An 18,731-nucleotide genomic window follows, 5' to 3' on the forward strand; every position below is an offset into this window, starting at 1 on the left:
GCCGGCCTATACGGCCGACGGGTGAATCGGCGGAGGGGAGAGAGTGACGGGGGGAGTGAAGTTTCTTCACTCCCCCATCACCCGGCCCCATAGCCCTGCTAATATGGACGAGATTGTCCATATTGGCATGCATGTATAAACGAGCCGGCACTAGCGATGAACGAGTGTGGGGCCACGCACCGTTCATCGTTGGTGCATACACACTGAAAGATATGAACGATATTCATTAATGAACGAGATAGTTCATATCTTTCAGTGTAATCGCTAATGTGCCCTACACACTTAGCGATTACACTGAAAGATATGAACGATCTCGTTCATTAATGAACGAGATATCGTTCATATCTTTCAGTGTGTATGCACCAACGATGAACGTTGCGCGGCCTCGCACTCGTTCACCGTTGGTGCCGGCTCGTTTATACATGCATGCCAATATGGACAGTCTCTTCCATATTAGCATGCAGGGCTATGGGGCCGGGTGACGGGGGAAGTAAATAAACTTCTCTACCCCCCACTGCCAAGGTATCGGCCGTCGGGCACCTCGCCCGGCAATCAGCAGGTGTGTAGGGCCCATAAGTGTGTAGGGCCCATTACTTGTGTGCTGACTGACAGAAACAGTCTTGTATATGCACATCAACTATATGTGTTGGAAGTATAGTGATTTGTGCTGTATATGTTAACCTTAATGCAGGGGTTTACTTGAAGTCTGTCACTTTGTTATCAATAGACCATCAACATATGGTTATTATTCCAGGATGTGATAAATATCACTGCTAGTCATTTTTTTATGGTATAGGACTTGAAACATATAATATGTGATACTGTATAACAAAATACGAGCAGTAGTAGTGCCCCCCAAAAATGTTTTTCTGTCTTCCAGTTTTGTTGCACCTGGCACCAAAAAGAACCATAGTATTCAGTGACAGAATGTCGACAGACAATTTTAGGGTTAGGATTAGGCCTACATTCAAAGTGAATGTAAAATCGTACTGTCGGCATGCCGACTGTCCACATTCTGTCAGTGTCGACATTTGACATATTGGCAAGCTGTCCATTTCGACATTCTGTTGTTCACATTCTGAATTTAAACTTTTTATACCACAGCCTCTACACACTAAATAAAAAAAAATGTATTTAATAAAATAAAAAATACATAATTTATTTTTTTATATGGTAAATCCTATTTGTGTGGATTTCCCCCCTAACTTAATGAACATACAGTAATGTAGCGAAAGAAAAAAAATTCAATAGCAGTTCTTGCCTCTCATTTTTATACACTCTCTAGCTTAATGGATGTTACGGAAACCAGAATATGTTACAGTAGTGCCATTTATCCAGTCTCAGTTTCTAAATAAATGGCATAGATAGGGGCCAGGTGTATGCAGAAGACGTCCTGTGTTCCTTCTCCCTCTGAAGAAATATTATTGCAAATTTAAAAATTAACCTTTTGCCTTGTTAAAGTGGGAAAAAAAATCCAAAAACTAATGGGGCCCATACATCCGTCAGCCATTGCAATTCCTCCTATCTGCCGATGCCAGGCTCGGGGGATTGTGAAAATCCAGCATGTTGGAAAACCTTGATTTGCCAATTCTGACCCACAAATAGTAGGAATCGGCGAGGTAGGGATTTTTAACATGTAGTATTTTACAGATCACCTGACAGATATCCACAATGGTTTTTGTTTGAGCGATGTCAGAAAGGGGAACTTGCCCGTACTTCGGCCCCATTAGTCTTATACTCTACATGCGGGGCTAAATGTAATAGCCTTCAATCTGCCAGAGGTGCAGGACTTTGTGTGAATCTGCCTGTATTTTTAAAGCGGCAATCATTAACAAGGTAAAACCAGGGAGCCTCTGGCAGCTCACAGGTTGTTACATTTATCCCAGTGTGTCAGTTATTTATGTATTCAGACTTCCATTATATATTTTTACATTTAGTACTAAATAATTGGGCTCATTTATCAATGAGTGATACATTTCACCAGCAAATCAGCTCCTGACTTCCATGGCACAAGCTGTGTTTGAAAAATGACATTTAGGAGCGGATTGGCTGGTGCAATTTATCACTCACAGTGAAATGTATCACTCATTGATAAATGAGCCTAAGGGGTATATGCAATTGCGGTCGAATTCCCGAAATTGTCGAATTTCGGGTCATTTTCGACAAAAAAAAAAAATCGTCAATGCAATTCAGTGCTTTCCGTCAAAAAAACGGACTTTCAAAATTCGACTTTTTGAAATTCGACTTTTTGCAAATTCGACTTTTCTGCAATGATACAAGTGCTGCAATTCGACAAAAGCATATTCAATTCAAGTTTGGAAATTCGACAGCAGTGCTTTTAGACAGTAAATTCGTCATTTTCAATCCGCCACACTTTGGAGGGTGAAAACAATAAAAAAAAATTTAAACATGTTTTTTTTGGTGTTTTTTTTTGGGGGGAATAGCATATCTATTTATATTAGAAGGTATTAGGTACTTTTTTTTTTTTTTTTTTGGTGGCACAAGTATTATTTATATATTTTTTAAAATATTATTATTATTTATTATTTTTTTTTAGTGCTGGAACGGCAAAATTAAAAAAAAAATGGCGTGGGGTCCCCCCTCCAAAGCATAACCAGCCTCGGGCTCTTCGAGCTGGTCCTGGTTCTAAAAATGCGGGGAAAAATTGGGCAGGGATCCCCCGTATTTTTAAAACCAGCACCGGGCTCTGCGCCTGGTGCTGGTGCAAAAAATACGGGGGACAAAACGAGCAGGGGTCCCCCGTATTTTTCACACCAGCATCGGGCTCCACTAGCTGGACAGATAATGCCACAGCCGGGGGTCACTTTTATGCAGTGCCCTGCGGCCGTGGCATTAAATATCCAACTAGTCACCCCTGGCCGGGGTACCCTGGGGGAGTGGGGACCCCTTCAATCAAGGGGTCCCCCCCCCCAGCCACCCAAGGGCCAGGGGTGAAGCCCGAGGCTGTCCCCCCCATCCAAGGGCTGCGGATGGGAGGCTGATAGCCTAGAGTAAAATGACAAGAATATTGTTTTTTCCAGTAGTACTACAAGTCCCAGCAAGCCTCCCCCACAAGCTGGTACTTGGAGAACCACAAGTACCAGCATGCGGGAGAAAAACGGGCCCGCTGGTACCTGTAGTACTACTGGGAAAAAAATACCCAAATAAAAACAGGACACAGACACCGGGACAGTAAAACTTTATTTCACACATGTCGACAAACACATACTTACCTATGTTCACACGCCGACATCGGTCCTCTTCTCCATGTAGAATCCACGGATACCTGAAAAGAAAAGTTCAATATACTCACCTCAGCCAGGGTCCAGAGATAAATCCACGTACTTGGCAAAAAAAGAAAACGGACACACGGACCACCGGACTGAAAGGGGTCCCATGCTGACACATGAGACCCCTTACCCCGAATGCCGGGACACCACGTGACTCCTGTCACTGAAGTCCCTTCAGCCAATCAGGAAGCGCTACTTCCGTGGCGCTCACCTGATTGGCTGTGCGCTGTCTGTGCTGTGACAGCGCATCGCACAGCTCGGTCCATTAGTTTCAATGGTAGGAACTTTGCCGTCAGCGGTGGGGTTACCCGCGGTCAGCCGCTGACCGGCGGGTGACCTCACCGCTAGCCGCTAAGTTCCCACCATTGAATATAATGGACGGAGCTGTGCGATGCGCTGTCACAGCACAGACAGCGCACAGCCAATCACGTGAGCGCCACGGAAGTAGCGCTTCCTGATTGGCTGAAGGGACTTCAGTGACAGGAGTCACGTGGTGTCCCGGCATTCGGGGTAAGGGGTCTCATGTGTCAGCATGGGACCCCTTTCAGTCCGGTGGTCCGTGTGTCCGTTTTCTTTTTTTGCCAAGTACGTGGATTTATCTCTGGACCCTGGCTGAGGTGAGTATATTGACCTTTTCTTTTCAGGTATCCGTGGATTCTACATGGAGAAGAGGACCGATGTCGGCGTGTGAACATAGGTAAGTATGTGTGTGTCGGCAGTGTGTAATAAAGTTTTACTGTCACGGTGTCTGTGTCCTGTTTTTATTTGGGTATTTTTTTCCCAGTAGAACTACAGGTACCAGCGGGCCCGTTTTTCTCCCGCATGCTGGTACTTGTGGTTCTCCAAGTACCAGCTTGCGGGGGAGGCTTGCTGGGACTTGTAGTTCTTCTGGAAAAAACAATATTCTTGTCATTTTACTCTAGGCTATCAGCCTCCCATCCGCAGCCATTGGATGGGGGGGACAGCCTCGGGCTTCACCCCTGGCCCTTGGGTGGCTGGGGGGGGGGGGGGGGGGACCCCTTGATTGAAGGGGTCCCCACTCCCCCAGGGTACCCCGGCCAGGGGTGACTAGTTGGATATTTAATGCCACGGCCGCAGGGCACTGCATAAAAGTGACCCCCGGCTGTGGCATTATCTGTCCAGCTAGTGGAGCCCGATGCTGGTGTAAAAAATACGGGGGACCCCTACTCTTTTTGTCCCCCGTATTTTTTGCACCAGCACCAGGCGCAGAGCCCGGTGCTGGTTTTAAAAATACGGGGGATCCCTGCCCAATTTTCCCCCCGCATTTTTGGAACCAGGACCAGCTCGAAGAGCCCGAGGCTGGTTATGCTTTGGAGGGGGGACCCCACGCCATTTTTTTTTCGTGTTTTTCCCGTTTTTTCCCGTTTTTTTAAATCGCGGCAAAATCCGGCAAATCGGCAGTTTTTCGCCCGCGGGACTGTCGAATCCGTTTTTCATTGAATATGGTGAATTCCAGCAGCCACCTGCCGGAATTCACCTGTCGAATTGTGTCGAATTTAAAAACGGCGATAATTTGCCGCGATTCGCCGTGAATTGCATATACCTATAAATGTCTGAAATCTGTTAAGGGTTTACAAACGTACTTACTGTACATAATAAAAAGCAGCTATAGACATTAAAGGGGGTATCCCATTAACCCCATTAATGTTTTGGATGGAATTTTTTTTTTTTTAGATTTTAGCCCTATGGTGAGTATCGGGATATCTTAGAAAAGCCTTTTTTTTTTCTGGCTGAAGAAAAAACCTGTTTGCGGACGATAATACATACTGTAGATAAGTTCCCGGACCCATGTGCTATCACGGCTCTGGAGGGCTGCTTATCGGGGAAGATGTTTTGCATGCCTGAGGCATGTGTAGCATAATCTCCGATAAGTGCTGGCATCGTGGCTAAATCGATAGCCCCCAGATAGTAGAATATCCCCCTATAAGTATTTTTATTCTGGTTCACTTTTATTTTATAGGCTTCATTTCAAAGATCCAACAGTCATGACAAGGTTCGAAAAATTGTGGCAGAGGAAGGACGTACAGCCAGAAACTTGATAGCCTGGAGCGTCCCTCTGGAGAACAAAGAAAGTGAAGGTACATACAAAACTTTCATGAAAAGTTTGAGCAGTGTCTTGACAAGCAGAATTATCATTTGGGGCAGTGGGGTCATCTGTCCCTCGTACACTAGTATAGGTTATCCAGCAATATAACCTGGTTCCTTTGTGCGGGCACTCCATATAAGTGTGAGCAAAACTAGCAAGGTTTGTAGTGTATTTGTAGTGTGAGCTGCTGCACTTCACCCTTAATTAAACCTCTCCCTGAATATTAAGGGGTCTATTCATGAAGCAGTGAAAAGTGTGGAGAAGTGAGCCAGTGGAGAAGTTGCCCATGGCAACCAATCAGCATTGACGTAACATTTATAATTTGCATACTATACAATTGTACAGAGCAGCTGATTGGTTGCCATGGGCAACTTCTCCACTGGCTCACTTCTCCACTCTTTTCACTGCTTCATGAATAGACCCCTTAGTCATTAAAACTTTAAGCATAATTACGAATCATTCTGTCCGGATAAACACAGTTCATTTATTTTCATATAGTGGTAATTAAAATCATTCTTGGACAATTATATTTCTCAGTTATTTTGTGCATCTGAGTGAATTGTTTTCGGTTGTGTTTGTAAATGTGCTATTCTATGTAGCCGTGTACAGTACCTCACTCAATAAAAGCTTAGGTTTCTGATAATCTCTAAGGCAGGGCTTAATATTTTTTCTAAAATTTCAGAGCTATCTTAAAATTTTAGGAGCCAGACCATCAGCACCAACCAAACGATGAAAAATAATGTGTATTGACCACCATACAAACCTCTTCAATGCCCCTAGGCCACCTGCCATTAGACCACACATGCCTCTTCAATGTCTCTGGGGCCTCATTTATATTATACCATGCCACACTAGGCCCCATAAATATAGCTTCATCGTGAGCATCATCGCACCATGGGGGTTATTCAGGTTTGTTAGCAAACCAAAAAAGCACACTAATGGGCAAAATCATGTGCACTGCAGGTGGGGCAGAAGTAACATGTGCAGAAAGAATTAGATTTGTGTGGGTTATATTGTTTTTGTACATGGTACATACTGGTGCATTATTTTTACTATGCAATTTAGGTTCCAGTTTGTACACACCCCACCCAAATCTAAATCCTTTCCTATGAGTACATGCTATAGCAGACTACAATGCTGAACATGCCACTTACCCTTAGCAATGGCCACACAGCCTGCTCAGGAAATCCCAGAATTCACTTGATTTATACATATTTCCTACAGCTGCTTTTTGCTGGAGACTATAGCAGAGCGTAGCTTCTCTGTATGCTGTATAATATAAAGGCAGCAGAAGAGGGGAGCAAGGTGATTTACAAGCATATGCCTGTAAATGGTAATAAGGATTCCTCTCCCATTTTATGCTATTACCTCAGCCAGCACTGGAAGACTGTGCCCTGGACCTGGGTCACATATTGATTATGGGAAATACAGCTCCTTCCAAGGGGCTGTCAGTGGTCAGGTTACACGGGAAGAGAATACAAAATCAATGCACAAAATGAGATACATCTCTTGACAATCGATATCCCTTGTACTGTACAGCCATGAATAAACCATCACATGGCCTGCCTGCTAGGAGTACAGCGTTCTCCGCTCATGTGAGACAAGGGGAAGCTGAGCACTGTAACCTTTTGTTCCATGCCTTACACTCTTACCCAGGAAGTAAATCATTTGCGTATATCACCCATGTAAAGCAGCTGGTGATATTACACATGTCACTGTATGGGAATATTAGGGTGTGTGATCCTTTTAATGTGTTTTACCCTTCAATGAAGAGAAACACATGCTGGCTGTATGGCATGTGTACTTTAGGTATAATGTAATACTGTCTGAGATTCATATCACATTCTGTTGTGGTGTGAAAACTTTTACTGATGTATATGTGTAAATTAGTTTATTATATGGAGATATTATTTTCTTTCCTTTCATGCTGTTTAGTGTAATCTGTCTCTTATCCTATATATAAATATATATATTGTTTCATGCAGGGAAAGCCAAATGGCCATGCGGAAAACCTAAGAGAGGAACTCATGGAACGCATGGAGCACATAAACCCCCCAAACAGGTAATTTATACTGTAAGCTGCTAGGTGAATCTTGTGGGACAATACATCATTATAAAACATCACTTGTGTAAGCATGTACTTACTGTATTGGCAGCAATACTGTATTTCAGTTATGCCAACCACTTAACAGAAGTGTCTGACCACCAAGTACATCACCAGACCAGCAGCACCTACTGTGCACTGTCATGTACCACCTTACGTTTCTTCACAAGACCCCCCCACACTGCCCTTCCTCTTCTGTATTCCCCTCTGCTCTGTGTACCACTGCTTCTTCCTATCAGTCCTCCTATTTCTCACTAAAGATGCCAGTGCTCATATTTGCCATTTGCTTAATATCTGAGTATGTGTGTCCAAAAGTGACAGTGATCCTATAGAATTTGTTAGTACTAAAACACCAGTAACATTATAAAGCTCTTTCTAAATATTTGTAAATAGTTCACCGGGATTTGTATTGAGATGCCCACTGGAGGAGTCTCAGATCCACCGTTTATGTACGAAGGCTCAACCATCGGACGCTTATCAGTCTATAATCGTCTGCCAGCATGGACAGCGGAAGTAAGACACCAGAGCCAACGGGATTACAGTTGCAAACTTAGACGCTCCCCTGAAATGGGCTTTGAGTTGCCACTCTTACCCCATTACTGCCCACAAACGCTCTCTGACAATCACTTTGCATATAAATCCTCACTGCGATCACTGTCACAAGACCATCGCCCCACTGTGTCCATATCCGAATCAGGCCCTAAGCCTATTTTTGTATACAGGTTTAGTATCCCATATCCAAATATTCCGAAATACGGAATATTCCGAAATATGGACTTTTTTGAGTGAGAGGGAGATAGTGAAACTTTTGTTTTTTGATGGCTCAATGTACACAAACTTTGTTTAATACACAAAGTTATTAATAATATTGTATTAAATGACCTTCAGGCTGTGTATATAAGGTATATATGAAACATAAATGAATTGTGTAAATGTATACACACTTTGTTTAATGCACAAAGTTATAAAAAAATATTGGCTAAAATGACCTTCAGGCTGTGTGTATAAGGTGTATATGTAACATAAATGCATTCTGTGCTTAGACTTAGGTCCCAACACCATGATATCTCATTATGGTATGTAATTATTCCAAAATACGGAAAAATCCGATATCCAAAATACCTCTGGTCCCAAGCATTTTGGATAAGGGATACTCAACCTGTAGTAGAAGTATTTTTTGGAACAATACCATATAATAACTTAATATCTTCAAATATTCTCAGGAAAGTAAAATAGTAACAAGAACGATTGTGAGAATCAGCGCTTTTAAAGTTCATTCATAATAATTGCTCCATATAATTGTCCTTTGTATACTTTACTGCTCCTTGTTATTTCTTATAGTTTATGCAATCTGATTTAAATGCTCCATACCTCTCCAGCGATATTTCATTTATTTTTCCGTGTCCATGAAATGGTTAAATTGTAAGGTGCAGTAAACACAAAATAGGGAATGCACGGTAGAAGTTATTTGCTGTGCTGGGACAACAAGGCCCCGGCCTTACTTAGTTGTACATTAATGAGCTCATCACTCATTCATGCAGCAGGAAGCCAGCGCTGGGAGTTCTTGGGGTTGTTGATAGACCCGTAATCTCAGGAAGGGAAGATTAATTGAAATGAGAGGACTGTTTATGATATTTCATGGGTGTCTGAGATAAGGGTGTTTATTTTACATGCATTAATCCAAAATGGATAAATCATCACAACAGAAGTTTATGCCTCAATCTGTTTAGGAAATGATGACTTTGGGGACAGAAAAGGTTTCATGGTAACTGTTTCACTGAAGACAACATTGCAGTGGATACTGAGCTGTTAATGATTAGACTGTAAGCTCTCACGAGTAGGGCCCTCTTCCCTCATGTGCTTATACTTTTCTTACTTTAATAATCCTCAACTGCCCAGATCCCACAGTTTTTTGACCACCTGGAACTTATCTCTATGTTTACTGGTGTAGTTATGCTTAGTTGCCCTGTACTTGTCCTATATTGTATTCAACTGTCACTGTTTTCCTATTTTTTATGTGCATTTGTACTCTGTAATTGGGCGCTGCAGAACCCTTGTGGCGCCATATAAATAAAGGATAATAATAATAATAATAATAATAATAATGATGCAACAAGACATGTAACTTGGTCATGCTTTTATCCCCCTTCATGTTTTGTACGTGTGGTTAACATGTTGTGTGCCTTAAAATCCTGAACCTTTTTAGAATTGTATTTCTTATAAGATATATAATACATTTTGAAAGAAAGCAAGTTGTTTTTAGGCTGTTATGTTTGTCCCCAGGTGCTTTTTCAGTTTACTGACTATTTTCCATTTTAGAACACTGTTGAAATTATCACTGGTGTCAATGACATCAGAAATAAAAAAAGTAGTGTGTGTGTGTGTGGCACTCAGATTAAACAATAGCTACCAAGGAAAACAAAACTGTTATTATTGATTGTCTTTTTCTGACAGTGCAATCATCATCATCAGTAGGAATCTTGCCCCTAAGTGGTGTTTGTGCATTTTCTTACACCCCTACATTGCGCATTTTCCATTTCTAAGCCCCGTAGTGGACATTGCTCCTTCTTAGTAAATGTTCTACTGTCTTGTGTCATTCCACATTTGTACAGTATACTGGTTATTCTTTCCGCAATAACTTTTCCTGAAGTGGGATGAATGGTATTTCTTTGTAGGGATTTTCTTTGTAGAGAGGCCAAAGTAAACATACATTCTGGTTTCAGGGCTTGCTGGAACTTCTATTTCCACAAGAACAGCACTGCCACAATGCCTAATCTTGTAAAGTCTAAATGATCATAAAGCAGTTTAAATTACTCTCTTGACTTTTCCAGTCTATCCATTGTGTGTGGCTAATATGGTAAGCCCTCCCCACCCCTATTTACCTGATGCCTTGGGCAGGGTTGTTTTTCAGATTTTCAAATTTTTCTCTACACCTCACAAGGTGATCAGAAAATCCATCTCAAAGCACCATAGAATTTCGGTTGAATAAGACTGATTAGATTACTGTGAGGCAAAGCAAGATATTGCCCATTTATGATGATGTAGAGGCATTTTATTAAATACAGGGAGTTCAAAAACTCCCTCTGCAGTGAGTGCGTGCTAAGCAAGTCTCCCTTCAGGGAATGTGTGCTACTTAATATGAAAATCTGATTGTTTTTAAACACTTTATTTAACATGAAATAAAAGAGAATTTGTTATGAACATATCTACGTTATGGGGTATATTCAATAACAGTCGGGTCCATTCCGTCATGCAGTTGTCAGAATGGACCCGACAACCCCTATTCAAAGAGCGGCCAAATCCGACTGTCGGATTTGGCCGTTCCCTGTGTCCTGTCCTGCCGCTGCTGTTAGCGGATGCCGGATGCACTGACAGCAGCGGCGGGGGGAGCAGTGTGCGGCGGCCGGCGGGGGAGCAGTGTGCGGTGGCCGGCGGGGGGAGCAGTGTGCGGCGTCCGGAGCTGGCAGCGGGAGTGATCTGTGCGGCGGCGGAGGAGGCACTGCAGGTACTATCATCCCCGTAGCCCGCCACACCGCTCCCCGTCTCCTCACCTCAATCCGACTTGTTTTCAAGTCGGATTTAGTTTGTCAGAAAGGGGGCCAAAACCTGTCGGATTTGGCCCCGTTTCCGACAGCATCAGGTGGATCGGCAGATATATCTATAAGTGTGTACCCAGCATTACTCTGGGCAATCTAAGTGATTGAATTTGAGACCTGGACCTATCGAAACACAAAGCAGAGGTGGAACTCTTCTATGCTTGCTATTGGACAGTGACAGGAGCTGAAGAGGCATACTAGCGACAAGTGAGGAGGTATCTGCAGTGTTAATGGACTTTAGATGTTTGAGCCCCTGCTTTCAACCACCAGCCCAGTTCATGCCTCAGACCCCTGGGTGAGCACCGTGAAGGTTGTCAACTAACCCAGTGAACGGATATTACGTTGCAGACCAGCAGGACACCACAATCTGCTATCCCTTATAAATGCCCCCCCCTCTCCCGGCCGCGTTCGCGCCCACTGGCAGTATTCTGATATTACTGCAGACGGGTACATCAAGTTAATTTCTGCTCGCTACCCCCGGGTCTTTTCACAATCACGCCTATTACTTTAGTTGGGTTTAGGTGCTTTGTGCGCTTAAACCCGACTGTAATGGGCGCGATCAATGCGATAACGGGGGCCATTTGACTATCGCCCCTCTGTCTCCCGTCATTTAGGAAGGGACATAGAGGGTGCGATAAGATTTGAATTCACTCCCTAAAGGCCATTAACACTAGACCACCAGTGTTTGAGCATCACACCATTTCATTATTGTATATGCTTATCTACCATTATGTGTAATTGTAAGTGCTAATATGTATCATTGTTAATATTGCTTTTATTTTTACAAGTAAAGGATTCTTCCAGCATATATTTTACCACTCATGTCACTGTTATGTACAGGGGGCATTTGAAGGTACACCTGAATTATTTGCCCTGATCATATTACCATTTGAAATGTAGGCAGCTACTAGTATTATACATTACTACATTTATTCTACCACAAACTACACAAGAAACTGAGCGAAGCACGTTTCCATTTATTTGAAAGTTGCAAAGGTTTGGTCACCTTAGAATGCGGCAGCTCATTCCAAATACACTTTGTAGACTCGGTGCTCAGGTACCACCAGGGCGAGCCCAACTGTTACACTGGCTATGCAGCTGTGTAGAGCGCCACATGTGGAGGGTGCGGCCACTGCCATCTCCATCCTCACTGCTGACCGCTGACGCCTCCTGAGATGTGCCGCACTGCCAGAAGAGAGAGCCTGGACCGTATAGTGAGGCGAGTGGGGAGCCGGGGAAGTAAACCACTGGGACAGGGTCGCACACTGCAGGCGCCATCTTTCTAGAAGCACACTCACTATATCCCTGTCATTGGTTGGTTGCATGTGATTTATTGTTGCTCCAGTGTTATTTTTGACAACGAACATTTTTACTAATAGTATTCGTCGACTACCGTCTAAAATGAAAACTGAGATGCACTGACTAAATCTTACCTAAAACAAAGCAAAAAAAAGCAACTAAGACAAAAAACTAAATTTAAAATTCTTGTCAAAATGAGCATTGGAAGTAGGGTTTTAAATTTTTCAAAAACAATTTTTTGTTCTAGGTATTTGCAGTAAATTATTATTACCTGCTGTGAGGGAAATATAATTGTATTTTGATTGCACTTGTTTGTTCAAACAAACTTAAGGCATTCATTTGTACAGTATATGATATATGGGAGTACGACAGTAAATCAGACTCAATATGTAACACATTGTCAGCCTACTGAGCCTAGATTACACATAGTTAACCACTTAAATGGCATGGTCAGATCACATGCGACAGCGCCGCCCCACTGTGTCCCCCAGTTTTTGACAATGAAATCTGTCAGATGTGCATAATATAATATTTCAAAAGATACTTTTTAAACTATATTACTTTTATTTATTTTTTTTAAACAATGTTATGAACGGTTTTGAAGGTAAAAATTGTCAGTTAAGTGGTTAAAGGTATGTAAAATTCTCAAGGGAATTTCAGAGAAATGTTCTTCAGCAAAATCCATTACAGTATCATTAAACTGTTTGCAAAAGTTGTGACTAAAACATTGACTAAAATTAGACTAAAATGAAAACTGAGATCCACTGGCTAGATCTTGAGTAAAATGAAGCAAAAGAAAAAGATTAAAATGTGACTTTAAACCAGCTACAATGCTACTAAGACTAAAACTAAATTGAAAATGCTTGTCAAAATTAACACTACGTTGCTCCTGTACACACTAGAACAACCTTCATGCCACTCCTTTCTAGGACCTGACGTTAAGCTGACGTCAAATCAGTCCAACATATCATTTGTTGTCCGTTTTTTTTTTACAGATTGCGCTAGCGATATTGCTAGGTTAGATGTACAGCACATCAAAACCGGACCGTTGGAGCATGCATATTGAGCGTACACACTGAGCGATTTAGGTGATTTGTCGTTATGAAACGGCAAATCGGCTCGACATCGCTCCAGTGTGTACCCAGCTTAGCAGTGACCCATTCAATGTGTATTGAATCCATGCCTAAAATAATTTATTTATTAATTTTTAATGGCAAAATTCACAGTTCTACTGCAGAGAAAAGACGGAGACCATGTAATGCTGAATGAATGTCCCCTTTTTTTCATTTAAAAATAATAGTGCCCCAATATAGTTTTTATAATATTAATAGTACCACTTATTTTTCTTAGTAGTACCCCCTATAGTACATAATTAATAGTATACCCATATTTTTTCTTTATTATTAATAGTCTCCCCTCTGTGTCACCCCTGCCTGTCTGCCCTTCCCAGTTAGACTTTAAGCTTTTACAAGCAGGACTCTATACCCTCATGTGCTTTCCCCTCCCCCACTTATACCATCATCAATCTCCCCTTCCCCACTGCCCTCAATGGCACCAAACCTCTGGGTTCAACAGCAGGTGCTACTTTTGTGAGTATGACTGCATATGTGTTTGCTTATATGGCTTGTATGCCATGTTCTGCAATGTTTTATACTGTAAGTCTTTTGCAATTTGTTTTGCTTCTTTTTGTGTTTGCTTTGTTCCTACTTACGTACATAGTAAACCACTGAAAAACCCTTGTGACACCATATAAATATTGGATAATAATAAAATAATGGCACCTACATTTTGTTAATTTACTATCTATAGTGACCCTTTTTTTCTTTTCTTTAATATTACAGGTTGAGTATCCCATATCCAAATATTCCGAAATACGGAATTTTTTGAGTGAGATAGTGAAACCTTTGTTTTCTAATGGCTCAATGTACAAAAACTTTGTTTAATACACAAAGTTATTAAAAATATTGTATTAAATGACCTTCAGGCTGCGTGTGTAAGGTGTATATGAAACATAAATGAATTGTGTGAATGTACACACACTTTGTTTAATGCACAAAGTTATTAAAAATATTAGCTAAAATGACCTTCAGGCTGTGTGTATAAGGTGTATATGAAACATTAATGCATTCTGTGCTTAGACTTGGGTCCCATCACCATAATATCTCATTATGGTATGCAATTATTCCAAAATACGGAAAAATCCAATATCCAAAATACTTCTGGTCCCAAGCATTCTGGATAAGGGATACTCAACCTGTAATAATACCCCCATTACAATTATTAGTATCACTATATTATTTTTTTGTCTTACTAGTACCCCTTATATTATTACTATTAATCGTTCTCCCATACTTCATCGTATTAGCATCCAATGCAAAATCACTACATGTTCAGTATACAGTTACGTGCTTAATAGATGTCTAGCCAATCAGAGCAGACTTTAACCTGTCAGAGAGAGAGTTTGTTCAGGCTTTCTCTCCCCTAGGCATCTTGGATAGATGTCCAGTAGCACAATCTATTAGTGAGAGGACCGAGGGTTATTATTTCTTATAATTTTTTGTTTAATATTCTAGATTTTTTATTTTTATCACAGACTGACAGGTAAGATACATCAAACAATTGGTGATTTTATATTCCGGTGGGTTTTCCTGCTGATCTGTGAAACTGCAGGTTATTTGATATTTTGCGTTCTGTGTTTTCTTTTACATGGAAAATATAAGACCCAAATTAGTAACAAGAGTAATGTGAATAAAATAAAAAATTATATTAAAATGTAACATTTATTTAGAAAAAAAATCTATAGAATTTCCTCAGCAACTTTTCTGTGTATTTGGAAATATTGGGGCATATTTAATAACTAGTGATGTTCTTGTTTTCAGTCATTACTATTCTTAAATGCTGCTCCAATCAATCAGCTCCTGTCATTTTTCAAACGCATCAGGAGCTGATTGGTTGGAGCTCCATTTAAGATTAGCAACGAGTGTTTATAAGAATATCACTTGTTATTAAATACGCCCCGTGCTTTCTATACCTACCTGGGACAAAGGCTAGAATCTCTCAATATTCTCAAACAGTACTCGCTCAGTGTTATAATATTTATTTTATTTTTCCAGAGTAACTCCTTACACCTTAAACTAAATGTTGGCTCCCTGAGTGATAAGCTCCAAGATAAAAGCCCCTCCAAGACGAGGCTTCCCCGAAAAGTGGACCTGCGTGCCCGGTACTGGGCATTTCTGTTTGACAATCTAAGAAGAGCTGTGGATGAGATCTATGTAACTTGTGAATCCGATCAGAGTGTTGTGGAATGTAAGGTAAGGTGCATCACATTGATTATTATGTAAAGGATGTATTCACAATTACTATCATTTAAATAGTAAATGCCTAGGTTATGTAAGAATTATTTTTTTATGGTGGATCATTACCTTGCTGTAGCTGTTGTAACTGATTTCCATGCACTTGTTGAAATTGCATACTCAGGTTTCTGGGACAGCTGTAGATGGCGATCTGGGCTGTTTGAGCACAGTTTACCCACTTCTGCAGCATTATTGGCTGATTGACAGTCCCAGCTCTATTGGTTAAATTAAATGAATAGGAGAGCAGTTTTATGATTATTATTTAAATCTCCAAAATTGCTGCCTTTACTGTGTATACTGTGTAGGTGAATGCTGCAGTTTAATAGAAGGAAACATAGACAAGCATGAGAGACACTGACACATAGCACATTATAAGACACATACAGTACAGCAATATTTGTTTTTGCTAGTGAACTGTATAATTAGAGTTTTTTGGCACACTTTCTGGTGTCCGCTAAGCTTCTTTGCCCTAAATTAGTATCTAAGACTATATATTCTTTACATGTGGGCTCATCCAGCAGGTATTTGATCAGAAGGTTGACAGTAACCACATGTTCTGTTGCCATGTAAAATTTTGCCAGTCTGTGGATGGCGATGGTTAGGTTTAGTTGCCACTGGGAGTGCTAGAGTTCGGCTGCAGGGGGGAAGGAGGTTACAGTTAGGCACTAACGGGAGGGTTAGTGGAGGGGGATTGGTATGAGATCCCGCGACCTGGGATGCCAAACATCAGGATCCCGACATCAGCGTCCCGAGCGGCTGAATGCCCCCAGGGGGCGAGTGCAACGTAGCCCCTTGCGGGCTTGCTGCGCTCGCCATACTGCAGTCTCAGTGGCGAGCTACAGGTTCTATTCTCCCTCTATGGGTGTCGTGGACACCCATAGAGGGGGAATCACCTACCTTGCCGGTATACCGGCGGCGGTATGGTGGCCCTGTCGGGATTCCGGCTGCGGTATTGTGACAACTGGGATCCCAACTATCGGTATGCTGACTGCATACCAGTGGAAGGGATTAGGTTTAGTAATCATAGGGAAAATACTCCTAGGAACGCCGCTGCTGAACATGACCTCCAAGATCTGGAAAAAGCCGCTGGAGCCACGCAACCTCCGGTACAAGGCAAAGCTCTTCTGAACCACCAAGGACTGTTTGTAGTCAGTTATTCATTTCACATATCAGCTATGTAGACATGATGGGGGATATTCAATTTTTTGAAAAGTCAGTTGGGTGTCTGTTTTTTCCTATCTAATAGACAGGAAAAAATAGACTCCCAACTGACTTTTCAAACATTTGAATTCCCCCCGATGAATGTCAACATGGTTACTGTCAATCTAACCCCCATTGTTTCATAACTTAAATATAATCACCACTAAAAACCGTGAACATACTGTATATATTAAGCAGAATGTAAGACCCAGTTATTTGGCTGCTGCTTAGGGAAGGTAAAGACATTTTTCATAGTGAAAATTTAATTTAATCATTGCTAACTTATCCGTGGAAAGCCTTCTTTGTCATTTATGGTCTAAGTGCTGTATCTGACAAATACAGCACCACAGAACATTTTCTTCATAATTCAAGTTTATAAACAGTATGGTGGATGTAAAAGTCTGTACAGCCTTATTGATGGTTCCGTTTATTTTGATGTAAAGCCTCAAAACAAATTCATGTGTCACACCTTTTTATACCTACATTGTGGCCTTCACAGCCAACAAGATGCAAGTCACAAACCTGCCAAACACTGGTTTGATAAGTGTGCACAAAAAATAACATCTACTCTTGTAACTTTTGCAAAAATAGTACATTCATTCGTCTGAAACCATGTGAGAAATGTCATGTGGCCTGAAGAGCCCGGGATTGTATTGTTTGTACTGAATTCACAGATTGTTGTGTAGCAACAACAACACATCTTGTCACTGCCACATCTTTCACAGGGATGGTGTGGATGCTGACTGTACAATAGGATTGGCGTTGAGCCAGAACAAAGATGCAGAGTCTAACGCACTGGCGGCCTTCACTAGGGAACCCCGCAAGCGGGTTTGGACTTTGCTGCGCCCGATGCGCAGGTCGAGGCCCTCTGACTGTGTCTCTGTGTATGGAGCCGGTGGACACTGGAGAGGATGTAGTGAGACAGGTCGCCGTGCGTAGTTGACAGAAGGGGTCAAAACCAAGCAGGCATTGCGGTAGCAAGGGACATGCAGAATCAGGTCAGAAGAATAGACAAGTCAGAACCAGGAGATCACTAGGAACAGTACCAAGGGAGCGGGCAAGAAGAATCTTCAGACGGACCAGTTCATAACACTAGAAATTGCATTAGAAACTGAAGCAGGAACAGACGCTGGAGTACGGGTTTGGAACCTAATATTTCTGCAGCGGGGTGCACTGCACCGCCTCCTCTATAGCCCCGCCTCCAGGCACTAGAGCTCAGCTTGTAAGTTGGTGCCTGCAGTGCAGGTCACTAACATGGGGGACTGCGCCAGGCAGCCCTAATAAGAGCTTTTTAAGAAGAAAGAAGACTTCGAGGGCCGCAGCACAGGCACTAGATGCTGTGTATGTCATGCTGAAATTCTGTGCTGCGGCTCCATCACCTCCCCCAGCGGCGCTGCATACTCCCTTGCCCTGGTTGCTGGGCACTTGCATCGGATGCACTCCGGTCATCAGGCACACATCACCGCTGCTGCTCTCCTGGATCGCGTGGCCGCACTTCAGGGAGGAGGTAAGAGGGTCCCCCAGGTGGGACCCGCCGAAATCGCGATCCGGTCGCGGTCCCAGGAGACGGACCGCACCGCTGCCGTGGACACTGTGGCTGTGCAGGGACCACACTATATCCACCAGGGCAGGGAGCACAGGTCGGATTTACTAAAATCCGTTTATTATAGGCTCCATAGTACCCGGTGGTGAAGTCCAGCAGAGGGGATAAGGCGCTGACCTGTAGCCCCTCCCCCAGCTCCAGGCGCCATCTACAGCAGGTGTTCCCGCCCTGGAGCTGCA

At 42.3% G+C, this 18,731-nt stretch overlaps 1 protein-coding gene across 3 annotated transcripts in view; it reads left to right on the plus strand.

Annotated features, from left to right (window-relative positions):
* Positions 1–18,731, plus strand: part of SCAPER (S-phase cyclin A associated protein in the ER) — a 725,664-nt gene that overhangs the window by 62,145 nt on the left and 644,788 nt on the right. For all 3 annotated transcript variants that reach the window (XM_063926586.1, XM_063926587.1, XM_063926588.1), the window contains exons 2-4: positions 5,272–5,389; positions 7,383–7,459; positions 15,510–15,707. In XM_063926586.1, coding sequence (XP_063782656.1) covers positions 5,272–5,389; positions 7,383–7,459; positions 15,510–15,707 — 393 coding nt within the window. The remainder of the gene's footprint in view (positions 1–5,271; positions 5,390–7,382; positions 7,460–15,509; positions 15,708–18,731) is intronic.

This window comes from Pseudophryne corroboree, chromosome 6 (genome assembly GCF_028390025.1).
Source record: "Pseudophryne corroboree isolate aPseCor3 chromosome 6, aPseCor3.hap2, whole genome shotgun sequence".
In the NCBI taxonomy this organism is placed as follows: domain Eukaryota; kingdom Metazoa; phylum Chordata; class Amphibia; order Anura; family Myobatrachidae; genus Pseudophryne; species Pseudophryne corroboree.